This window comes from Dipodomys spectabilis, unplaced genomic scaffold, assembly GCF_019054845.1.
Source record: "Dipodomys spectabilis isolate Male_0828 unplaced genomic scaffold, ASM1905484v1 ptg000054l, whole genome shotgun sequence".
NCBI lineage: Eukaryota > Metazoa > Chordata > Mammalia > Rodentia > Heteromyidae > Dipodomys > Dipodomys spectabilis.
Genome location: NW_024870731.1, coordinates 18,503,279 through 18,530,209, shown reverse-complemented (window position 1 = coordinate 18,530,209; position 26,931 = coordinate 18,503,279). Strand labels below are relative to the sequence as shown.

At 35.5% G+C, this 26,931-nt stretch overlaps 1 protein-coding gene across 3 annotated transcripts in view; it reads left to right on the top strand.

Annotated features, from left to right (window-relative positions):
- The window catches only part of Ngly1 (N-glycanase 1), a 49,792-nt gene that overhangs the window by 8,396 nt on the left and 14,465 nt on the right, over positions 1-26,931 (top strand). For all 3 annotated transcript variants that reach the window (XM_042679659.1, XM_042679660.1, XM_042679661.1), the window contains exons 3-9: positions 362-604; positions 12,933-13,098; positions 18,710-18,929; positions 21,842-21,963; positions 22,989-23,134; positions 25,277-25,387; positions 26,413-26,577. In XM_042679659.1, coding sequence (XP_042535593.1) covers positions 362-604; positions 12,933-13,098; positions 18,710-18,929; positions 21,842-21,963; positions 22,989-23,134; positions 25,277-25,387; positions 26,413-26,577 — 1,173 coding nt within the window. The remainder of the gene's footprint in view (positions 1-361; positions 605-12,932; positions 13,099-18,709; positions 18,930-21,841; positions 21,964-22,988; positions 23,135-25,276; positions 25,388-26,412; positions 26,578-26,931) is intronic.

Sequence of the window (26,931 nt, the reverse complement as noted above, 5' to 3'; positions counted from 1 at the left end):
TGTGCATTATATAACTTCTTACTGGCTTTATATGATCCTGGTCCTTTTCTATCACTATGTCTCCACTATCATTCATAAGGAATGTCACAGAGAACAATAGTATACTATTGCAGAGAAGATAGGAATGTGTGTTTTACCACTCAGATGTTCTATTCCAAGAAGATCAAATATTTTTCTGAAGGTCCTTTAAGTTTATATTAAATAAGCTAAGTGTTATCTCATCCTAACAAGACAAGTGTTCTTAATTGTTGAAAAAATCATGAAAAATTGTTAAAATGTCATATAGTATTGATTTCATGTTTATATGTATGAATGATTGTCTAAAGCAAATCTTAAAACTTCTCGATTTAATAAATTTTAGGGAGAAACACATCTTATCTTTCCTAAAAAAGCTTCAGTGGAGCAACTGCAGAAAATCCGTGACCTGATTGCCATAGAGAGAAGTAGTAGATTGGATGGGTCAGATAAGAGCTTTAAAGTAGGATCATCTCAGCAACATGCCTCTGGGACCCAGGTTCTTACAACACAGTCTTCAAATCTTAATGAATCCCAGTATCCAGGGAACCATCAAGGGCAATCATCACATTCACTCTCGGCTCCAAAGGTAATGTATGAATTAAACCATTCATTCTGTCCAGGTGTTAAAAAAGCAAGAGCTTTAGAGTACATTATGGATTGTCCCTAAATGGTATTGTTTGTTCTCCAAATTTCATTAGCACTTTTTATAGCAAATTTTGGGATAATGGTTGTCATTTACTTGTTTGTTTGTTTATATTTTATTTTTGCAATAGGGTTTTACTGTGTTACCTAAGCTGGTCTCAAATTCCTGTATTCAAGTGTTTTTCCAGCTCAGCCTCCTGAGTGCTGAGGTTATAGGCAATTCACCTTACATAGCTATTTTATTTATATTTTTAAATGTACCTGGTGTTTGGTTCTTAAATCAGTTACATAAATTAGCATATCTCGTTAACTTAAATAGACCTAAACCAAACAAATTAATAATCAAATTAGTAGATTTCTCTACTTCATTGACACTTGTAAATTCTACCTGCTACTTCTTACCATGGGATTTTTAACTTCAGCAGTCTAATCATTATCAGCATCTTAGATCCACTTAAAATCAGCTTCTTTAAGTTTAAGGAAAGAAAAAGCCATGAATATACTGATAGTGGATGCTAGCAAATAAGCAAATATTAGCATACACTTATACATACTTCTTAAGGAATTTGATTTTCAATGTCTTATAAGCATTATTTGTAAGCCTAAATTATTCCATTTAATAGGAAATAGACTGTTTAGAAAAATTCCTTCTGATAGAAGTCTTTATCCAAATTTTCCCTGTAGAAAAGTTTTTTTGTTATACTTCTATAATTACTTTCTCAGTATCAGTTTAGGCTCATGTTCTCTTTTGATTTTGGTAGAACTCCTTGTCACTGTCCTCCATACAGCAGAATATTAGAATCCACTCTTAATCTTCTCAAGTTAGGTAGCTCCACAGCTTTTCCTCTCTTCTCCTTAATAATCAAATGGTGGAAGACATTCCTTTGTAGAGGCCAGGAACACCCAGACGTCCCCTTTAAAAATAAAGGATGAAAGTAGTCTCTGCCAGCAGGAGAAAAGATGAAGAGTGTTACTATCTTTTTACATAATTATGGTGTGATACTTAAAAAAAATTCTGAGTACCAGTGACTCACACCTGCAATTCTAGCTACTCAGAAAGCTGAACTCCAAGAATAGTGATTTGATCCCATTTCAGGCAGTAAATAAAGCTCACTGGTTGCCATATACAACAAATAACAAGCAAAAGGCAGGCCTGAAAACATGACTGAAGTGGTAGAGCCCAGCCTAGCAAGCAAATTGAGCACACATGATGCCTTTAGTTGAATTCTTTCTTTAACTTATATTTAGTACTACACAGTGCTATCACAGTTTAGGTACAAAAACACTTTGAAAATACTTTATTTTGTAAAATATCTCTTTCCTGAACTGAATAGAATTGTGTTGTTGCTTTGACTGTGAAGTCATAGAATTCACATTATTTCAATCTTCTTTAAGCTCCTTTCTTTTTAGATTTGCATTTAATTGTAGCACGGGGTCTTTAAGGCCTAGTCATTCTTACCAGTCTGCACTCTATGAAACACATCATTTTATTGACAAAAAAAAAAATTCTACATTTTGGAAGAAAATAAACTTTCTCAAATATGCATGCTATTAAAAGGCTAGTGTTTAGTATCATTTTCCTAGACTGAGAATGTAGTTCAATGATAGAGTCCTTGTTTAGTCCTAGGTTCAATCCTCAGCACCTCACCAAAAAATAAAATGTGGATCTTTTACTATGTTCCTTAAAGCTGTTGGGAAAAAATGAATGAATAAGTCCTTTATTATTATCAGTGCATTATTGGAGCACACATATTTATTAAGATTTTTTGGTGTTACTACTAGGGGAGTTCTCTACCACCTGGAGAACCCCTTTGTGCACTGATTATTTCTAAGTCCAGATCTTGCTTTGTTCCTGAGCCACCCTGGGCTTTGATCATCCTATTTGTGTTTCCCTATGTCACTGACAATGACCAGCATGTATCACTACACCCAACCATTTTTTTTTTTCTCTGTAGCTGGGATGATGGTATTCATCAAGCCTAGCCATTGGTTGAGATTTAGTCTCACGAACTTTTATGCTCCAACTGGCCTCAAATCTCACTTTCTCTTTATACCCCCAAACCCAATTTCCAGCTCTCAAGTAACTAGGATTATAAGCTTGAGCCACCACACTATTTTTTAAAAGTACTTTTTGTTATGTAAGTTTCTAATCACCAATAATTCCTATCTTCTATAACTTGACAGTTATTTTTCTCCTGCCTTGCCCATTTTGAATTGGCAAACTAATTGAGAATTAATAATAGACCAAAGTCAGAGAGCAAAAGAGAGATTAAAAATAGTATAAATAGACAAAATTTGGCAAACATTGTAACTATTTCAGTTCTTTGGTTGCAACCAAAGCACCTAAATTTTGAATTATGTCACTGTAATAGTGACAGTGAAGTTTGCCACTAAGCTTTTCCTTTAAGATAGAAAGTACTAGAAAACCAGTCGTTTAAATAAGGATACAGGTGGACCTGTCGCAACAATGAGAAGTACAAGTTGTCATGGAAAACGGCAATGAGAAGTACAAGTTGTCATGGAAAACGAACTTTACAACTTTGGTGGGGAGGCGGGGGAGGATTGGGTGCGGGGGGGGGGGGGGGGGGGGGGGGGGGAGGCTGGGAAGGGATGTGAAGGGTAAACAAAGGAGGAGGCTGCAATGCTTGATAAGAAATGTACTCATTATCTTGCCCATGTAATTGTAACCCCTCTGTACAGTATGTTCACAATAAAAAATTTTAAAAAAAAACCACAAGAAAAAAAAAGTACTAGAATGGAGGTTTTGGTTGTTGGTAAGGGTTTTCTTGCTGCTTTTTCAGACAGTTTATATACATGGAATAATGTAATATGTAGTCTTTAGCTTCTGGTTGCTTTTTCTTGTGTAATGTTCATTTGTATCTTGGGATATATGTTTTTTGTTTTTGTTTTTACTGCTATGTAGTGTTCGTGGTAAGGATATACCACATCTTATCTGACCATCAGTTGGTGGACAATTGGAGGGTTTTGCCCTGGTAGCTATGAATAATGATGCTGTGAATATTCACATATATGTCTAGCCAGGTACCTGTAATCTTAGCTACTCAGGAGGCTGATACCTCAGGATCACGGTCCAGAACCAGCCTAGGCAGCAAAATCCATGAGACTCATCTCCACTTACCCACTGTAGCTGTAGCTCAAAGTGGTAGAGTGCTAGGCTTGAGCAAAAAGAGCTCAGGGACAGCACCCAGCCCCTGAGTTCAAGCCCAATGACCAACACCGAATAAAGATAAAAAAACATACATCTCTGGTTTTTGTTTGGTTTTAGTGATACTGGAGTTTGAATTCAGGGCCTCATTCTTGGTAGACTGATACTGTACCACTTTAAAAACCATTTCCCCAGTGCCTTTAAGTTTTTTTTTATGTGTGTTTTTATATTAGTTATGCAGGGGATGATTTCATTGTTACAGCCTCTGTGCATGTTTTTTTTTTTTTTTTGTCAGTCGTGGGGGATGAACTCTGGGCCTGGGCACCGTCCCTCAGGTCTTCAGCTCAAGGCTAGCACCCTTCCACTTGAGCCACAGTCCCACTTCCGGCTTTTTTATGCTTATGTGGTGCTGAGGAATCGAACCTAGGGCCTCATGCATGCAAAGCAAGCGCTCTACCACTGAGCCACCTTCCCAGCCCCTGCGTGTTTATACTCTATCAACTCCACCCCCTCTATCACTCTCTACTAGAGAGACTTTGGTTATCTTTTACTTGAGTTATTTTTCCTGTAGGGTTTTACATTTTTGGCTGGGTCTGCTTGCAACACTGTTCTATTTGCACCTCCTGAGTAGCTGGAATGACAGACATAGACAACTACACCTAACTTATTACTTGAGATATGGGGGTCTTGATAATGTTTTGCCTGGGCTGTCCTTGAACTTTAGATATCCACAGATTACATATATGAGCCACTGGGCCTGACTTCACAAACATATCTTTGTGAAGACATCTTTGTTTCTTTTGGGCAGATTTCGAGAACTGGAATCACTGAAAGTGTGGTTAGGTTTATGCTCAATAGTCTAACAAATTGTTAAGATGTTTTTCAAATTTGCTGCACCACTTTACACTCTTTAAAAAAACAAAACAAGCTGGGCATCAGTGACTCACCCCCATAATCCTAGCTACTCAGGAGTCTGAGCTCTGAGGATCACGGTTCAAAGCTAGCCCACGCAGGAAAGTCTGTGAGACTCTTATTGCCAATGAACCATTAAAAAACCAGAATTGATGGTGCTGTGGCTCAAGTGGTAGAGTTCTAACCTTGAGCTGAAGAGCTGAGGGACAGCGCCCAAGCCAAGTTCTAGCCTCACCCACGACCGCCAGAAAAAACAGAAACAACAACAACAAAAACCCTATTGTTTCTATTTTCTGAAGTTCATTCTATATGATTAGAGGCACAAAGATTGTCCCTTTGTGTTCCTCCTCTATGAGTATCTTCCTTTGGTATCACTGTGCATGAATGCTTAGAGTTCTGCATAATTTATCATGTCCTAGTATGATTAACACTTAATTAGCAATATATGAATGTTCTACTTGTTCAATATATTCACCAGCTGTTTTTTTATAATTTTCATTTTAGTGGCTAAGTGGTATTCTATCTTGATTTTTAATTTGCATTTTCTAAAACACACTTCAAAATTTTAAATTTGTTGGCCTTACATGCTGTTCAATATTTCTTTTTTCTTTTTTGGGGGTTCTGATTGTGGGACCTGAACTCTGGCCTGGGCGCTGTCCCTCAGCTTTTCAGCTCAAGGCTAGCACTCTACCACTTGAGCCACAGCAGCACTTCTGGCTTTTTTCTTTTTGCATATGTAGTGCTGAGGAATCGAACCCAGGGCCTCATGCATGCAAGGCAAGCGCTCTCCCACTGAGCCACCTTCCCAGCCCCTGTTCAATATTTCTAGTAAACATTATTTCCTGATAACTCCTCATATTCTTGTACCCTTTACCTTTCAAAAACAGATTTGAAATTGCAAGGACAATTGTCAGTGATATGTTTCCTCAGAATACTAACACTGTGTTTCCAGTTTTGTGTAATTTTTTCTAGGTTGAAAACATGATTCCAAGGTATGATTTGCTTAAAATAGGTACTGGCTGTTCTTGCACAGCTATTTAAATGTATGACTTTATTTCATATACTATTATATATAGAATTTTTAAAGAAGATTTCATGAACTCAGTCATTCTAGATATTGCCTATTGTATATATTAATAGTATGTCTCAAGAAATTACAATTTATGATTGTTGCATTCAAATGATTGAGTTCATAAAAAATAAAATGAGGTAGTTTTTCCTTTTTTTTTTTTAAGGTTCTAGGAATTGAAATCAGGACCTCAATTACTAGGCAAACACTCAACCTCTGACCCATAATCCCCTGAGTTAGTTAGCTTTTAAGCTAATTTTTATCTTGTAAGTCAAAAAATGAAGCATCTTCTTAGTTTGGATCTATGTATAATCTTTATAAGATTAAAAAAAATATTTGATTATCAGATTTAAATGTTCAATTTCTTATGAATCTACTACCCTTACAATAATATCTTAATACTTTACCCTCATATCAGAATAGATGCAAAGCCAGGTATGGTGGTCTACTCCTATAATCCTAGCTCTTGGGAGTCTGAGGCACTAAGATTGAAATTTCAAGGCCAACCTGAACAACTTAGAAAATTCCAGATCAGCATAGACCACATAGCAAGATCCTGCCTCAAAACATAAAAACAAAAAATATGGTCTAAGCCAGGCACTCATAGTTCACCCCTGTAATCCTAGCTACTGTGGAAGCTGAGATCTGAGGATCACAGTTCAAAGCCTCTGGCAGAAAAGTCATGAGACACTCATTTCCAATCAGCTACTCTGAAAAAGCCAGAAGTGGCACTGGGTTCAACTGGTATTGAGCAAAATGAAGCTCAGGGACAGGGTGCAGGCCCAGAATTCAAGCTCCAGGATTTGCAAAAATAAAGAAAAGAAAAAGAAAAAGATGTGGTCTGTTTTGACATTAAGAACATATAAATAGGGAAAATGAGTATATAAAAGTGGTAAAATGAGAATTGCTAAATTAAGCAGCATAAATTGTGTCTACTATGTGTAACATTTCAATGTTTTAGGCAGAGTTGTATATTCCTAAAATCCCAGCTACTTGGGAGATCAGAATAGCATTGAAGCACAGGCTAGGCAGAAAGTTTAACAAGACCCCATGTCAACCAATAATCTTGGCATGGTACCACACCTGTAATCACATCTATTTGGGAAGCATTGGTAGAAGGATCAAGGTCCTGAGGTTGGCCCCAAGCAAAAACAAGAGACCCTATCTGAAAAATAACTAATGCAAAAAATGAGCGATCTGGTAGAGCACCTGCCTAATAAGCATAAATCCTGAATCTCAGTACCTCTTGTGTTTTTCAAAACTTTTTAAAGTTATACACAAAACATTTTAGCTTTGGGTGGGTGGGGAGGAATGGGATTGTAAGGGGAAACAAAGGAGGAAGCAACAATGCTTGATAAGAAATGTACTCATTTCCTTGCTCATGTAATTGTAACCCCTCTGTACTGTATTTTCACAATTAAAAAAATTACTAATAAAAATTTTAAAAAACAGTTTAGCTTTTGAAAAAACTACGCAAAACATTTTAATCATACTTTCTGTTGGTGAGATTATGGGTGATTTTATATTGTTTATATCAGTGGTGTCTCATAATTTTTTTGCAACAAATAGTTTATAGTTTTTTGAGGAAGTAAATTTATTAAATGACAAGTTAATTAAGTTACTATTTTAAATTTAGTACTAAATAGCATCTTCATGCTTAAAAGTGTGCTGTATATCCACAAGCCAGAGAAGTATTAATAGAGGTTTAGTAGCTTTGGGAGCCTTTACTATTGCTAATCCAGCTTCCACCAATTATATCATGATTTGAGTGATTTTTTTTTTTCCTTAAAGAGTCTTAAATATCACACAACAGAAATAATTGGAAGTATGATTAGTGAAGAAAAAGCCTTTTTGATCTAAAACAGATTTCACATTTTAAACTTCCAATTTGTACCCCCAAATAACTTTTCCTCTGTCAAGCAATTAACTGCTGCCTTGTGTAGCTTTAGTACATGGTCACCCAGCTGCTGTAATTGCCTTGCAATCAGCAGCCTTCTATTTTTTGACTTAGTTTTTTTCAGAGTTGTGCCAGCGAATATGTGAAGAAATAAGGCAAGAAAACAAACTTCATTGTTCAAGATCATTTGAATGCCATTAAAACGGTAATGAATGAGATAATTTCTGGATTGTAAAAGATTAAACTGAAAATAAAAGTATTCTAGATAAGTTCTTACTAATTCAGTAAATACAAATCTGTTTAAGAGAATGGTAACCATCTTAAGCTTCTCACTTTTATAAGAATTTTTCAAATTTTTTTGTTTACATATCAGTTCTTCTAAAGGAATATACTCTCCATTTTAAACTCCCTACATTTCTTCAAAACTACATCAGATTTCTTCTTTCAACTGTGGAATTCATTTATCTCCTGTGCTAACTGAGAAATATGCACTTAAAAAAGGCTTGATCTCTTTCTGTTCTTATCTGCCTGCTTCTTTGTACACCGTGGAATCACACAAGCACAGCACCCTGTCTCTTATCTCCTTTCTTACTGGGAGGTCATCTCAGTGACGTGTATAACTTAGGCTGGTCTTTATTTATGGTTGTTTCACTTGTGCTACTGACTGAATTTTGAACATGATCCCAGACTGGCCAAATCGGATGGAAAAGGGTTGAACTTGAGAACCAGCAGATTAATCTTTAAGAGCTATTCCTATAAACTCTCCTGTTTTAGAAACATCCCTCTTCTCGATACATATCATTGTGTCATTATTTCTTACATGTTTTTCTAATTGGTCTCTACACTTATAATTAATAAAAATTGTTGAGCATATACTCTAAATATATTTTCATGAGACAATGTTTAGTTGTGGTAATATATTGTGTACATTATAAGATAATGTAAGGAGAAATTGAACAGGAAATAATACTTACTATCGAAAATGTATTGATTGTGGAGGTGGAAGGGAAGGGATGGTAGGGGAAAATCAAAGGAGGAGGCAACAATGCTTGATAAGAAATGGCACTCATTACCTTGCTTATGTGATTGTGACCCCTCTGTACAGTATTTTCACAATAAAAAACTTATTTTAAAAAAAGAAAGTGTATTGAGATGCTGTCATTTATTGTTATACGGAAATTGTAGATATCAATGTATATCTTGGTAATTTTGAAGTTGGAGACTTTCAGATCTCAGCATTTTGGGGGTTTTATTTTACAATACTAAAAAGTGTGCCAGTTCTGCCATTTTTCTCCTTGTTTATTGCTTACATTACCATTATTGGCCTCAGTGCACATAGTTCTTTGTGGAGGATTCATCTAGTTTATAAACTACATCATAATGTATAAATCCACTTAATCAGTCACATCTAAACTATTAAACTTTGTAACATGACTACTGTAAATGGCAGGAGTGAACATGCCATTATTAACCCCTCTACTTCATGGTATTGTTTCTCGGTGTTGTTTCTTCAGTCTGTGAGGGAGCCACTGATAATCATAAATTATAACTATTATTACAACTTAATTGCTTTGCCCCATCCTGTTTTGCACAGTTCTCCTGGCTTGCCTTACTCACTTTCAGACAAGTTCAGTTAGTCTCTAGCAACTTATTTTCCTTATTAACACTTTCATATGGCTGTTCTTACTACAGTCTGCAGTCTCTGTTGTAATGGACTTTTTCTGGTTTGTTTATTAGTATTCTGTTCAGTTGATTTATTTTCTGGACCATTTTCCACAGTAAGTGGTTCAAGTGGTAACCTTAGTTGCTCATTACAAAAACTGTGGATCATTCCTAATTGTTTTCAACTCCATAGGCCAGTCACTCATCATCCAGAGTTATGGATTGCACTTCCTAAGACTTTTCTATATCCACTCATTTTTTCTACCAGATCTAGCTGTTTATCAAACCAGTTTTACCCTCAGCTTCTACCTTTCCATTTCTTCGAGTTCTCTATGTGATGAATACCCTGATTTTTCTGATCCTTCAAAATATACTAAGCATTTTCCCTGTATTTACCAACATCCTTCCTGTCGTTCCTTCAGACAGGAGTGCCTTTTCCCTTTCCTCATTGCTAGCTTCATTTTCTTCACTTTTTAACACAAATATCATTTTTTTCATGATTCTGATCCCCAACTGTTAAGATTCATTTTGTCCTTCATATTTGCTTTGCAATTCTTAGCATACCTATGAATAAATTGTTTAGATTACCATTATAGTATCTGGAAAATAAATAATCAGTAAATATTTAAGTTAATGAACCTTGTTCTGTCTATACATACCCATAGACTAGTTTGCCTTGTATGGGTAATGTCCTTGTGTGTTTTGGTCTCCAATATTTTTCCAATATCTTAATACATTGACACAAACAAATGTTTGATGAATCACTGTGGTGGTTCTATCATCTAATGTTTTTTCTTATGGACCATAAAGTGATTGTTTATTATAATCTTTCCAATTGCTTAATAACAGTGTCTGACATACCGTATTTGGTAAAAACCAAACTGTTACTCTCTTTAATAGGTACATCTAGAGTCACATTTACTGTAATTGCTAATAAGTCTGAATTTGTTTCTGAGCCTTATTTTGTATTGCTGATTCTCTTGCTTGTTTTTTCTTCTCCTTTTATTTTAGTTGATCAGGTTTTTTTTTTTAATTGCTCTGCTAACTAGGAAATTATACTTTGTTTTTCTAATGATTGGCCTGAAAGTCTTATATTTTTGTAACAACATTTTACAAGACAGTAACCTCTTCTGATTTCTTCCTTGTCACATTACATATGAAAAAATATTTTTGTTTTCCAATTATGTTTATTTCTTACCAGCTAAGACTTAAGTTTTGTGGAGGGCATGTGAATACAGGCCTTAATCCCAGCACTCAGGAAGTTAGATGCAGGAGGTTTGCAAGTTTCAAAGCCAGGCTGACCTTCTACTAGGCCAATATGAGTTATATGGTGATACCCTGTTTTAAAAAGGGCTAGCCTGCCAGGTGCTGATGGTTCACATCTGTAATCCTAGCTGTAATCTCAGGAGGCTGAGATCTAAGGATCTCAATTTGAAGCTAGCCCAGTCAGGAAAATCCATAAGACACTTATCTCCAATTAACTAACCAAAAGAAAAAGCTAGAAGTGGAGCTGTGGCTTAAGTTATATAGCATTACCCTTAAACAAAGAGCTCAGGGACAGCACCTAGTCTCATGCTAGTGGCTCACATAATTCTAGCTCCTTGAGATGTTGAGACCTGGAGGATTGTGGTTCAAAGCCAGCCCAAGTAGAAAAGACACCTGTCTCCAATTAAGCAGCAAAAATCTGAACTGAAGGCACAGCTCAAGTGAAGAATGCAAGCTATTAAGAAAGCTGAGTGAGAATGCAGTGCCTTGAAATCAAGCTCCCGTATTAGTACACAATTTTTTAAATTTAATTACCTGAAGAAAGAAAATGTAAAACTTAAGTTTTACCTGTTATTTTCTCTCTTAAATTACAGTCCTACTCCTGGTTTTTGTTTTTTGTTTTGCCGGTCATGGGGCCTAAACTCTGGGCCTGGGTGTTGTCCCTCAGCTCTTCAGCTCAAGGCTAGTGCTCTACCATTTGAGCCACAGTGCCACTTCTGGCTTTTTTTTCTGCTTATGTGGTGCTGAGGAATTGAACCCAGGGCCTCATCCATGCAAGACAAGCATTCTACCACTGGGCCACCTTCCCAGCCCCTGGTTATCCTTTTTATCTAAAGACTATACTATTTTAAAGGTGTGTATGTGTGTGGTACTAAAGGTGAAAACAAGTGTATTTGGGAAAAAATTTCCTAATAATTCTTTTAGATAGTATTTGGGAGTGATTACTTTCTGTGTAATTTTATATCAAAATGTATTTTGCCCTTCTACATTTAGTTTGGCTGTTTGATTTGTATGTTACTCATCATTATCCTTCTGAATTTCAAGAATTTTACTTTATTTATACTTTCTTCTCTACTTCAGTATTGAAATTTTTGTTTCCACAATTTGTAATTGAGTCAATACAGATGTTCCCCAACATAAAATAGAGAACTTAATGATAATTTGACTTAAATATGTCTCAGTTTTATGCTGATATAAAGGAAATTCAATATACATCTGGTAGAAGTTGTATTTAGAATTTTAATTTTGATCTTGTCATAGGCTAGGCAGTATAAGACCCTCTGGTGGCACTGGACATTGACACCAGGCACAGCTCCCAGTTAGCCTTGCCATCATGAGGAAACAACTGATAGTCCACAGAGAACTGTGTTGCTAGCTGTGATGGTCAGTAGGTTAGATATATTAAAAGTATTTCGTCTAATAGGTTTCTGAGGACATAATCCCATTCTGTACTATGAATCTCTGAAGATACATTCTTTTAATCTTACTGCTTTTCCTGCCATAGATTCTTCTTTCTGATTTTTCATTCTAATGAATCTCCTCAGCAATGTGTTTTTATAGATCCCTCTGTCAGCTTTTTGGGAAATACTACATTTGCTTCCAGCAACCTTGAAGAAGGGCAAGACAGGCTACTTGGTGGAATATTTGAAAGGCCCCAATTCTGGACTTGGGTGCTGATAGTTTCTTTGGGGATTCTTACCACACAGGATCATTGTTCAAAAGCAGGCTTTTTTGTTGCTGGAAGGAGGGAGGCAAGATGATTAGCAGTTACTCCTCCAGAGACCCTAGTACTTACTTCACTGTCCCTTTCTGCTGTGTGGATTCTGTTGCCCATTTGCCTTTGGGATGATTTCAGAAACCTTTTTACATTTTTTTCATCTCCCTCTGTGGAAAGCACATTGGTCTCATTTTTTTCCCTTACTAAATTCGTATCTATCATTCCTTTCTTAGGAGCTGTTGAAATTCCTGTTTCTTAAAACTATATCTCCTGTGAAATTCTCTGTTACCAACATTTGAAGTAGAAAAGGCAGTAAGATGCATTGATCAAAGTTTATGGTCAATAATTCTCTGCTTAAATATATTTTCAATAATATATACAGAGGGAAAAATAGATCTGTCTTTGGCACTGGTGTGGCTCTCTCCTAATACTAATATCGTGAAACTTTGGGGGATAATTATATTTCATCAAATCCATATATTCCCCTTTATCTAGGAACCCTGTTTTCTTTTTGGTTTTAACTGCATGTTATTTTTGTAGCATAAAATAAAAAACTAATTTCAGGTGTTCCTTTTTCTATTAGGTTATTGCTGATTCAGCCATTCTGAAAGTTCTACAATCCAACATTCAGCATGTGCTTCTCTATGAAAATCCTGCTCTCCAGGAGAAAGCATTGACTTGCATTCCAGTCAAAGAACTAAAAAGAAAATCGCAAGAAAAGCTATCCAGAGCCAGAAAGTTAGATAAAGGTAGTGGCTTTCCATAATTTATTGCTAACTCTGCACCATTAGTAAATAAATACGAAAATAGTGCCTTTTACTGTGTATACTGTAAATCATTTATATATAGATTTTTATGACGTATAATATATCAGATGCTTGGCTTTTTACAAAAATGGTATGTTGTAATAAAATATAACTAACAGAAAAATTACCATCCTACTCATTTTAAATGTACAGTTTTTTGCATTCCTTAGCTCTTAAGCTATCCATTTCTACAGTTCCTTGTCTTCTAAAACTGAAACTCTGTACACTCAACAACCACTCTCTATACCATCCTCTACTAACTCCTGGCACTCACCATTCTTTCTGTGTTTGACTTTGCTTACTGCAAATATAAATGAAGTTTTACTTTTAATGTGATTTCCTTAGGTTTCTTTACATTATACTAGATTGCAGAATAACAATTGTTATATATTTAAACCATATTTTTCTTATGTAATTATCTATTGATGGGCACTTAGGTTGCTTTCATGTTTTAGCTATTGAGAATCATGCAATAGGTAGGCATAGGAATACACTCCTGCAATACTCCTGAGGCGAAGGTTGGAAGGACTGAAATTCAGAGCTAACCTGGGTAAAAAGTTAGTGAGACCATGTCTCAGTAAAATAAACTGGATATGTTTGTCCATATCTATGTGAAGGAAACAGAGATAGGAGGATTATAGTCCCACACAGGCCTCAGGGCAAAAGCACAAGACCATATCAGAAAAATAATTAAAAACAAAAGGGGCTAGGATATGGCTCTAAGTAGTAGAGCTCTTACAGTCACACCTTAGCCTATGGGTATGCCTTTGAGATCCTGGTTTTAATTATTTGAGATTTATATATCAGAAGTGGAATTGCTAAATCTTATGCTAATTCTATTTCTAATTTTTTTGAGGAATTGCTATCCTTTTTCCATTGGTGCCTGTACCATTTTACATATAATCTATAATTTCATATGTATTTAGTTTTCATTTACAATATATCTTGGAAATATTTTTAGGTCTCAATTGAGATGGTATATGCATATTATTTGTATAGTTCTGTGTGGGTGCATACAGATTTTGTATCATTCTTCTGATGTAAATGCCATTATAGTGAAGGTACTCAACAGATAAGGACTACTTTGGGACAGATATACAGTGTCAAGGTGATGTGACACTTTTATATCGTAGTAGGACTTGACATTATCCTATAGGTCCATTCATAAAAGAAGTGTTTCTACTTAGTGAAATTATTAAAGTTGTTGATGGGCTTTATTGATTTTTCGACTTGGTTAATATTCCGATTTCTAGAAGTTCCATGTATTCTAGGTACCTTTTATTTGCTAAGAATTTTTATTAACTTTATTGTTTTGTCTTGTTTTTAAGAAAGTCATAAACATTTTTTCTACTTTTGTAGGATTCTACAGACTTTTTTTTTTTTGGGGGGTCCTGTAGTGGGGCCTGAACTCTGGGCCTGGGCGCTGTCCCTCAGCTCTTCAGCTCAAAGCTAGCGCTCTACCACTTGAGCCACAGCGCCACTTCCTGCTTTTTTCTTTTTGCTTATGTGCTGCTAAGGAATCGAACCCAGGGCCTCGAGCATGCAAGGCAAGCGCTCTACCACTGAGCCACCTTCCCAGCCACTCTACAGACTTTTTAAAATAAAGTACAGTAGATATATCAGACCTAGGTAGTACTTGTGTCTTATTAGGTAGTTTAGTTCACCCCTGTAGAACAACTTTGAAATGGCTACCTTTGTTTCAAGTTTTGTTTGTTCATTTTATTTTTTTTATTTTTTTTTTTTTTGTCGGTCGTGGGACTTGAACTCTGGGCCTGGGCGCTGTCCCTCAGCTCTTCAGCTCAAGGCGAGCGCTCTACCACTTGAGCTACAGCGCCACTTCCGGTTTTCTGGTGGTTTATTGGAGATAGGAGTCTCACGGTCTCTCCTGCCTGGGCTGGCTTTGAACCGTGATCCTCAGATCTCAGCCTCCTGAGTAGCTAGGATTACAGGCGTGAGCCACCAGCGCCCGGCTGTTTGTTCATTTTATTAAGTACTGTATACTCATTTAGAAATCTTTCAGGATTGTCTTTTTGTTTCATTGATCTGTATATTCTTCTATACCAAAATATTTTAATGAATTTGATCATGTTTTTCAATATGCATAAAGCAGATTTCCCTTTAAAACCATTTAAAATTGTATTAAGAAAAACCAGGCTTTTTATTAAGACACTCATGCCATTACCAAAAGAAAGAGTGATCTTTAGGTAAAATTCAGACTCAAAAAAAAGATTTCTTTAAAATGATCTTATAATTTTAATTAAAATTATATTAAATCTTTGTTTTTGTTTTGTTTTTGTTTTGTTTTTTGTTGGTTGTGGGGCCTGAACTCTGGGCCTGGGTGCTGTCCCTGAGCTCTCCAGCTCAAGGCTAGCGCTCTACCATTTGAGCCACAGGGACACTTCTGGTTTTTTCTGCCTATGTGGTGCTGAGGAATTGAACCCAGGGCCTCATGCATGCAAGACAAGCACTCTACCACTGAGTCACCTTCCCAGCACCTCAGATTAATTTTTTAATATGTATTTTCATTGTAAAGATACTGTACAGATGGTTTACAGTTACATAAATAGGGTGATGAGTACCTTTCCTATTAAGAATTGTTACTGCCACCATCACTTCCCTCCCAACCTCCCCAACTCTTCTCTACCCCCCCACCCCCGACATTATAAAGTTCATTTTCAACATTGTATCCTGTATATCTCATCGTCACAATAAGTCAACCTGCATCCCCATTTAAGCATTCCACTATACCCCTTTCCCTCCCCAAATTACAAAAATTTATATACAAGACACAGAACACCAGAATCAAATACAGTGAAAACAGGCTTGTACTGTGGGGGACAAACTTACAAAAAAAACAAAAGAATCACATAGCACATTATAAGTACATTAAAAACAATAGCAAGAAAGAAAAAAAATCCTTGTGTCCCTGTCTTGGGGCACATTTCAGTTAACATCATTTCATACGGTCATATGTACAAGCCTTTGACCTTCTCTGCTTGTCACAGACATGTTCTAGTTATTGCAAACAAGGGAAACCATGGAACCTTTGTTTTGGGCCTGTTTACTTCACTTAATATAATTTTTTCCAAGTCTTTCCATTTCCTAATAAATGGGGCAATGTCATTCTTTCTGATGGAGGCATAGAATTCCATTGTATATATATATACCACATTTTCTTGAGCCATTCATCTACTGAGGGGCATCAGGGTTGGTTCCATATCTTCGCTATGGTAAATAATGCTGCAATAAACATGGTTGTGCTGGTAGCTTTGGTATGACCTTGTTTGTGATTGTTTGGGTAAATGCCCAAAAGTGGGATAGCTGGGTCATTGTGGGGGAGCTCTATGTGGAGTCTTCAAATCAACACAACATTGAGATTCTACGTCACCCCAGTCAGAATGGCTTTAATCAAGAAATCTAGTAACAACAGATGCTGGAGGGGATGTGTGCATTGTTGGTGGGAGTGTAAACTTGTTCAGCCACTTTGGAAACCAGATTAATTTTTTGAGACAGCAGTTTTTGAAATACTTATTTCCACATCTAGGAGCATAATATATTTCTGACCTTTACAGTCTCCCTGATTCTTTGTTGTTATACTTAACTTTTTTTTTTTTAAAGGTCATGGGGCTTGAACTCAGGATCTGGGTGCTGTCCTAGCTTGCTGTCCCTAATGCTCTACCACTTTGAGTCACAGTGCCACTTCCAGTTTTCTGGTGGTTAATTAGTATAACACTCTCAAAGACTTTCTTGCCCAGGCTACCATGAAACCGTGATCCTCAGGTCCCAGCCTCCTGAGTAGCAAGGATTTATATGCACAAGCTACCAGTGCTTGACTATAGGTTTAGAATTTGAAACATATCTAATGAAAATATAAGAATAAAGTACAACTGACTCTTGAGTAACATGAATTTGAACTAGATATGTCCACTTACAAGCAAGTTTTTAGAGAGATATGTGACAATTTTAAAAATCTCGTACAGATTAACCCTGTGGCTTAGAAATATCAAATAAGCAAAGCTAGGCATCAGTGGCTCACACCTATAATCCTAGCTACTCAGGAGGCTGAGATCTGAGGATCATGATTCAAAGCCATTATGGGAAGGAAAGTCCGTGAAACTCTTATCTCCAATTAACCACCAAAAAGCTAGAAGTGGAGCTGTGGCTCAAGTAGTGGAGCACTAGCCTTGCACACAAACTCAGAAATAGTGCCAGGCTCTGAGTTCAAGTCCCAGGACTGATACAAAATAAGTAAGCAAGCAAAGGTATTTCATGGATACATGAAATACATATATTTATGAGATAATTATTTTATCATACTGCATAAATATACAGGAATACATTTTTTAAACTTAAAAAATTTCAAAACTTCGGCATACCTGACTTCATTCAGTTGAGAAATGTAAGCATACATAAATATAAAGATATAGTTAAATTATAACTGCCTAACATCAACTCTAGAATATGCTGTATCATTAAAGCCAGGTCCAACAGCTTCTTGTCCTACTGCAGACAAATTCAATCCTCTTGTGCATGGAGAAGTGAAGGAGGTGCTGACAGCAAGGGTACAGAACAGGATGGACCAGTAAGACGGTGTGTGTATAAGGCTATAGTTCACAATCTTTGTGGCTCTCCTTGCCAAAGACAGCCTGGAGAAGGTGACACTAAAGATGATGAAGGAAGTCAAAGAGATGAGACTTAGCAGATTATCTCAGCAATTGTTTTGCTGCAACTTTAGTTATCTACCCAGTACCCAACAAATGCTAAACCACAAGATGACCAAGCCAATTGTGGCTAAGCCAGTTGAGCCTAACTAAATGTTAGTTTACCATCTTTCCAATCTTCTAGTCATCCTCCACAGGAAGAAATGAGTGTGAAACTCCAGCAACAAGTAATCAAGAAAAGATTGGAGCTGAAGAACTAGAGTGCTTAATTTTTTTTTCACTCATGGACCAGATAACCAGAGCTATCTGCATTATATCAGCAGCATGGGAATTTTTATTTTACTTAAAGGCATCTTTTTTGGTAATAATGTGTGCGTGTGTGTGTGTGTGTGTGTGTGTGTGTGTGTGTGTGTGTGTGTGTGTGTGTGTTTCAGCCAGCTTTTTCTCTGTATACATTTAAAAGTTTTAAAATTGTTTTCTGTTTGGTTAAGTTGTGATTCTTAAGAACTTCATTTTTAATTTGTAGTACAAATTTAGAATTTGAATTTTAGAATTTGAATTTTTTCAAGATAGTAGACTGGAAATAAAGCTCTTAAGTGATTTTAAATAAATTATACAGATATTCCACTTACAGGAAGTAGGTCCCCCCCAAGTTGATACATGGGTTATTTTTTCAACTAATTCACAATCTACTAATGGTTCTTTCTTGACCCTTATTTGGGAAACCTTTTGTGTCTCATGTTTTAATATGTCAGTTCCTACTTTGAGAACAAAGTATGTGTAGATAATTTTAGATTTGTTTAGCTTTAAGTCTCCTACTTTGAGAAAACAATATGTGTAGATAATTTTAGATTTGGTTGGCTTTAAGTCTCACTTGGTTCCCTCTTCCTCAGGTTCTAATATCAGTGATGAGGATTTCCTTTTGCTGGAGCTTCTACACTGGTTTAAAGAGGAATTTTTTCACTGGGTAAATAACGTCTTATGCAGCAAATGTGGTGGAGAAACTAGGTCTAGAGAGAAATTATTGCCCAATGATGATGAGCTGAAGTGGGGTGCAAACAATGTAGAAGATCATTACTGTGATGCATGCCAGTTCAGCAATCGTTTTCCAAGGTGGGTTCCTGGAAAGGAATCAAAGCAATCTCTAAATGGAATGGTTGGAAGTTAATTTTTATTAAATGTAATTCTGATTCTTCATTTTCATTCTTAGAAATCAGTTTCTGTAGAACAGAAGTATGTAACCTATACTGGGTAGGCTTAAACCAGCTTCATTCTAGTTTTGTAAATGTTTTATTCTAACACATCCATGTTAATTTGTTTACTTAGGAGGATCTGTGACTGTTTTCAGTCTATAGCAATGGAGTTAAATTTTGGTGACAGATCATATTATCTGTAAAGCCTAAAATATTTACTGTCTATCCTTTTATAGGACATTTAATAACTCTTATTCTAGAATATACATTTTAAGTGAAATCATAGAATTTTTAAATTCTGTAAATGTTTTAAACTATATGATTTTAATTTTATGGTAATGAATACTGGTATATAATGGCAATAATGCTGGTCACTTTGATAGTAAATACAGTCCTGTATTTAAAGTAATCCTCAAGTAATATGGAAGATAAAAATACAGTGCAATGTGGCTATGATAGTTTTATTAATTTAAAAAAGTTTGTTTTAATTAAGACTTTCTCACCACCTAGCATATCTCTGTATTTTAAACTAAGGCAATTTCAATTTACTTTTTATAGGCCTCTGTGGATTTGCTTAATTGGCAATACTTAGGAAAATTTGGTTATATTATGAAGCAAAGAAATACAGTGTTTCTAAAAACCCTAATTTGTTGTTTGTTGGGTTTACGAACTCAGTTCTGTCCTTGATTTACAACCATCCCTATGTTATACAGAATATAGGACAAGCAGAATATAATATACACCAATTATCTAAAATTAGTTAAAGCTGTTTCTTTAACCTTGAAATGGGTAAGATATACATGTAATTAAGTCCTTCTCAAAGTTTTTCTAGGCAACAGGATTTAAACTGATAATGCAAAATGAAGTGGCACAGGCTAACATAGATACTTAACATAAAATGTTATCTTTTTCTTGTTTTACTGTTACCTGTTCTCTCTATATAGATACCTGGGGGTTTTGTGTTTGTTATTGTGGTGCTGGACATAAAACCCCTGGCTTTATGCATGGTAGCTAATGAGCTATACCTCCAACCCTAGATACTATTTATTAGAGGCTAATATGGTTCATTTTTTTAAATGGTTTGTTTGGTACTAGAAGTTCAGCCTAGAATGTTGAGCATGCTAAACACAACCTCTAGTCTAATAGATTTCAATTTAATTGACACCTATAGTATTTATAAAAAGTAGAAGCATAGGATGCTGTCATTTATGCTTTTTGAGTAGAGGTACTACGGCTTGAACTCATATTCTCCCTTGCTCTTTTTTTTCCCGTTTACTCTGCCACCTGAGCTACAATTCAACCCCATACTTTCAACTTTTTGCTAGTTAAATAGAAATAAGAGTCACATGGACTCTTGTGCCTGGGCTGGCTTTGAACTTTGATTCTCAGATCTCGATCTCTTGAGTATCCAAGATTACAAGCATCATCCACCTGTGCCCAGCTATTATGCATTAATTTTGTAAATTTATGCCTTTCTTTAGTTCTCTTTTGAAATTCAAAATTTATTTAAACTTGTCTGGCAAGTTAAATAAATTTGATTTCAGAATAAATTATAATCAAAATGGTCATTGCAAATGGATATTGAATTAAAATGAACTAAGGTAGCATCTTTATAGGGTAGTTTTAAACACATTGCACTAATTTTACCAGTGTTTAAAGTAGTATCAATGCCTTAAGTACCTTTCCTAGAGAATCTGCCTCTCCAATCTTTATTTTTCAAAGACTAGTTTAAATACACCTTTTTCAGTTACTCTCATATCACTAAATCTAACCTGTCATCTAGCCTGTATCACTTTCTGCCATTTGGCAAAATTATTTGTGTTAATTCTTTTTTGAAGGACTGTAAACACCTTGAAGGCAGTACCACTGTTTAGTTACTTTTATCAACGATTCTATCTAGTAGGATGTCTAGTTATAGTCTAGGTTCTATCATCAGAATATTTAAAAATAAGGAATTAAGAAATATGATTTAAGTATTATAGACAAGTTTTAATAGATCCTACAACAGTTCATTGTTCAAACCAAAAATCCACAAAGAAACTTCAAAACTAAATGATACTATGAATCAAATGACTTCATAGATACCTAGAGCATTTCATCCAGCAGATCCATAATAGACGTTCTTCTCATTCAAAGCCCATAGAACTTTCTTCAAAAGAGATCATATTTTAAAACATAAAGCAAGCAAGTCTTAGTAAATATAAACAAATTGAAATAACTTTCTGTATCCTATCAGGCCATAGTAGGATAAAGCTAGAACTCAACAACAATAAAACCTGTGGAAAATGAAGACTTTTAAATGATTGGTGTGTCATTGAAGAAATAAGGGTACAATCAAAAAGTTCCTAGAATCTAGTAAAAATGAAAGCACAACCTACAACTAGAACCTTCAGAACATATATTTCAAAGGTAGTACTAAGTAAAAAAAATTATAGCTATGAGTGCCTAACATAGAAAAGGAAGATATCAACCTAATGATGCACCACTAGCTCCTAGTGAAACAAGAACAAGACACTCAAAATTAGCAAACAGAAAGAATTAAGATTAGGGCCGCAGTTAATAAAATTGAAACTAAAATAAAACTATGCAAAGAATCAATACATCAAAACTTGGTTTTTGAGAAAATACTGATAATCCTTTGACCATCTCACCAAGAGGAGGAGGGAGGGAAATGATCTAAGTTAGTAAAATTGATGGCAAAAAGGGTACATCACAACAAATAGCCATGAATTATGATTGAAGTTTAGCATAAAGGTAATATAAGTTCTTTAAAAAAAAAAAAAAACCTTGATTTTGATAATGAGTCAGTATTATCTTTGTTTTTTAAAACAGATATAACAACCCTGAGAAACTTTTGGAAACAAGATGTGGACGATGTGGCGAGTGGGCCAATTGCTTTACACTGTGCTGCCGAGCTTTAGGTTTTGAGGCTCGCTACGTTTGGGATTATACAGGTATATAATGCAGTATGAGCAGAGAAGAAGGCGGCTTTGTAAACTTTGTTTGGGTTTACAGTCTGTAAGCCCATCATTTTCCCTTACATTCTGACCTTGTCAGTCTCCCATTTGCTTTCTATAAAATATCAGTAATACCAACTTCACAGGTTCTTTTTTAAAGGAACTGCAAGATTTTTATTATATATTCAAGCACGGTATCTAGTTCTTTTTACCCTATTCTCTTAGTAATTTTACTAATAATTTATCCTAGAACTTGCAATAATGTTGTTTCTGTATAGTTAAGAACATATAATAATGTGCTATATATATCTTTATTTTTAGAGGTATTACTATAATTTAGTGAACAAGTTAGAGTATACAAAAGTTTAAAAAAAAAGCCCTATCTGTATTGTCTTTGTTTAGGAATGACTTATACCAGGGCATGGTGACTTATAATTGTAATGCTTGTAAGGCTAAGACAGGAGGTTCAAGAGTTCAAGGCCATCCTGAGCTACATAGTGAGGGACTCTCCCCTCTTCCCCCCCCCCCAAAAAAGGGGAAAAAAAGGAAAGAAAAAAGAAATAATATATGTCTACATGTTAAAAAGTCATCTTCCTTGTTAGGGTTTTATTTGTGACTTCTTTGTCTTGTTAGAATCATATAAAACCTTCAGTTAATAGAACATTCCTGTTAGACCTGCTGTTTCTGGGGCTTAGGGTCCACAGAGATGTTACAGCTTCAGAAATAGCATTAATTCCTTCACATTGGAAAACTGAGCCTGATATTTTATGCTGCTGTTTACACGTTGTTTTTAACTAAGACTCAATCTACCTACATTTTCAAGGATTACAAAGAGACAAAAATGAATACAAGTATTTTAGAGTTGTATATGCCACAAAATGCTTACTCTGTTAACTAAAATTTAAATGATACAAATTACTTTATGTGATTCTTAGGGATTTGTATATAGTCACTGGAAGTCATTCTGGTATTATAGATGTAACTTTTATTCCCTTTTTTTCCTTCTCATCTTACTTGAGTAGACCATGTTTGGACAGAAGTCTATTCTCCTTCTCAGCAGCGGTGGCTGCACTGTGATGCATGTGAAGATGTCTGTGACAAACCACTCCTTTATGAAATAGGATGGGGCAAGAAGCTTTCTTATGTCATAGCATTTTCTAAAGACGAGGTAGGGCGTAAGAGAAATTATTTTCTGAAAATAAAATAGAAACTTGTCTTGGCAATGTCATAAGGTTATAACTGCCATATAATAAGCGGCACATAATTTCAGTTCAGAGGTTAGTAGGCTTGCCATAGGTATGTACCTATGAGCTCATGACTACCATCAGTATTCCACTATGCTTACCCATTTTACCTATTGAAAGACATTTGAGTGATTTTCAGTTTTTAATATTTTAAACTGTTACGGACATTGGTGCAAAGACTTTATATGGCATATACTTGCTTTTCTTTGCTTAATGCCTAGGAATGGAATGGCTGGATTATATGGTAAGTGTACATATAACAAAATGTTTAAGAAATTGTTAAATTGTTTTCCCAGTGACTGTGCTATTTTACATTGTCACCAGCAGTAATTGAGAGTGTGAGCTTCTCCACATCCTGGCTAACATTTAGCATGGTTTAACTTTAATTTAGACCTTTAAATAGATGTAAAGTGATATCATTATGTTTTTTTCACTCGTATTTCCCTAGTGACAAATCATATCAATCATTTCTTTGGTACTTATTTGTTATCCATATAATCTCCTTTGACTTTGGTTTTTCCCATGGTGTGTATTATTTTTTTACTATTGCTTTGAGATTTCTTTATCTATTCCTGCATAAGCCAATTAGCAGATACATGCTTTGCAAAGATTTTTTTTTTCCATCTGTAGCCTTTCACATTCTTTGTATGTATGTGAGTGTGTGCACGGACATGAATGTACATGTGCACATGTGCCATACTGGGGCTTGAACTTGGGGCTTCAAGCTCTTGCTTAGCTTTTCACTCAAGACTGGCACTTTACCACTTTAGCCACATCTCTGTTTCTGGTTTGTTTTTTTTGTGGGGGAGAGAGGGGTTTGCTGGATAATTAGAAATGAGACTATCTTAGATTTTGTCTGCCTGGTCTGACTTTGAACCATGATCCTCAGATCTCAGCCTACTGAATAGCTAGGATTATAGGAGTAAGCCTGTCAACTTTTCATGTTGTTAATGACTTGAAGAGTATTTTAAAAACCCATTAAAATCCAATTTGTTACTTTATAGATTGTGCCTTTTGATATTGGACCTAAGGAATTTTTCCTTAGCCCCAATCACAACAGTTTTCTTTCAGAAATTTTGTGGTTTTGGTTTTATGTTTATTCTGTGGTCCATTTTGAGTTAATTTTGTAGAAAATTCAATTTCAGCATATGAATATGAATTATTGTAGCATTATTTATTGAAAAAGTCCTTTTTCTATGGAATTTAATTTTATGGAATCAGATTTCTAGATAGAGCAGATTGCTAATATTCTCACATTTTTATCTTTAGAGTACTTCTTGGAAGTCTATTCAGAAATGAGAAAAAACTCATTTCGGAAGTGGCGCTGTAGCTCAAGTGGTAGAGCACTCGCCTTGAGCTGAAGAGCTGAGAGACAGCGCCCAAGCCCAGAGTTCAAGCCCCATGACTGGCCAAAAAAAAAAAAAAGAGAGAGAGAGAAAAAACTCATTTCTTTCAGAAGACTCTTTTTTTCTAATTTTTTTGAGAGAGTCTCACTATATAGCCTGCAATAGACTCAAACTCTACATCTTCCTATCTTAGGCTCCCAAATAGTAGGATTATAGGTATACACTACCAACACCTGATTTGTTTCATTTTGTGTACGTTTGTGTGGTTCCACAAATGGAAGCCACATGCTAGACAAGCCTTATATCACTGAATTATATTGTCTATCTTAGTTATTAAATTTTAAAGAATTTTATTACTGGGGACAATGGCTCCTGCCTGCAATCCTGGCTACTTAAGAGGCTAATTTTGAGGGTCATAGTTCAAAGCCAGCAAGTGTGTAGGAAAGTCCACTAAACTTCATCTTCAGATAACCAGCAAAAATGCCAACTAGAAGCATGCCTCAAGTGGTAAAGTACCAACTATAAGAAAAACCTAAGAGCCTGAGGCCCTGAGTTCAATATCCAGTCTTGGCACACAAAAAAGAAAACACACAAAACAACAACCAGAAAAGCCTAGTCTTTTAAAAATTGCATTTAAGAACTGCATATATTGTAGATATTTATCATATAAGGTTGATAGTTATAGTCTTACTAAATTTTGTATTCTGTAACCTGTTTCAGGTAGTTGATGTCACTTGGCGGTATTCTTGTAAACATGAAGAGGTAATCTCTAGGAGAACTGAAGTTAAAGAAGACTTACTTCGAGAAACTATTAATGGGATTAATAAGCAGGTGTGAAATACCTAGTTGTCTTTTTTTTTTTTTTTTTTTTTGTCAATCATGGGGTTTGAACTCTGGGCTGTCCCTCAGCTCTTTAACTCAAGGCTACTACTCTACCACTTGAGCCACAGCGCCACTTGTGGTTTTCTGAGTATGTATTGGAGATAGGACTTGCCTGCCTGGGCTGTCTTTGAACCATGATCCTCAGAACTCAGCCTCCTGAGTAGCTAGGATTACCAGCACCTGGCTCCTAGTTGTCATTTAAATAATGTTTCTTTTTTAAATATGAAATGTCACATTTCTTAAGTTCAGTGAAATAAAAATTCAATATTTATAGTACTTGACACACCTTTAAAGTCTTTCAGAGATACCACTGGCTCACTGAATCACCCCTTGTCTTAGAAGAGTCTAGACTTCAACTTATTTTCTCCTCTGCTCTTTAACCTGATAGGAGTTTGTTTGCTTATTCATTTAGTTATTTTTCCCCCAATAATACCAGGCTTGAACTGAGCACCTGAGCTGTTGCTAGCTTTCTTGCTCATAGCTGCTATTCTGCCACCTAAGCCAAGCCTTCAGTATGACTTTTTGCTGGCTATTGGGGAGTCTCTTGGACTTTTCTGCCAAGACTGACTTTAAACATTAATATTCTGAGTAACTAGTACTAAAGTCATGAGCCACAGGTACCCAGCTAAAATTTAGCTGTTTTTTTTTCAATACTTCAGTTACCATTTTATGGTTGGGTTTCCAGCCCTTCTTTCTCATACCACTTAATTGGCCAGTATCTGAAGGGGAGAAAAGATGCAGTGTATATGTGTGTGTATGTATAGATGCTACTTGCATTTTAAATTTAGGGCTTGGAGCATTAAGAATAGGTAAAATGATTTCTTAACATAAAATGTATAAAATTATTCTTTTTATTTTCTAAATGCTGTAAAAGTAAATTTGCTTACTTCTTTCAAGACCTCTTAAAATGTAAATGCTTTTAAGTGTATTTTGCTTACATATATACTTGTACATTAATCTTTATCTAACTGCAGAGACAACTATCTTTGTCAGAAAATAGAAGAAAAGAACTTCTCCACAGGATAATTGTAGAGCTTGTTGAATTTATATCTCCCAAAACCCCTAAGCCTGGAGAGCTGGGTGGAAGAATATCTGGATCAGTGGCTTGGAGAGTGGCCCGAGGAGAAATGGGTCTAGAGGTATTTAATTTATTTTACCATTGTAATTTTTCTTACTTTCTTATTCCTCCCTGTGCTATTCTCATTGCTTACAGAAAATACATTGGCCATGTCCTTTCAGTTAACTTTACAGAGTACTTGTTTAGAAATACAAACATCAGGAAGAATATAGCAGTAAATGATTGACATACTATAGTCATGTAAAAGACTTTGCAAAGTATTTTTTTATTTGTAGGGTAATTTTCTTTACTTTTATTCTTTTTTTAAAAAAATGTTCTTATCTTTAAGTAGTTCTACAAAGGAGGTGCCATTTAAAAAGCATTTATGAATATAATGCATGTTGATCAGTGTTACCCCTTCAACATTCTCACTCTC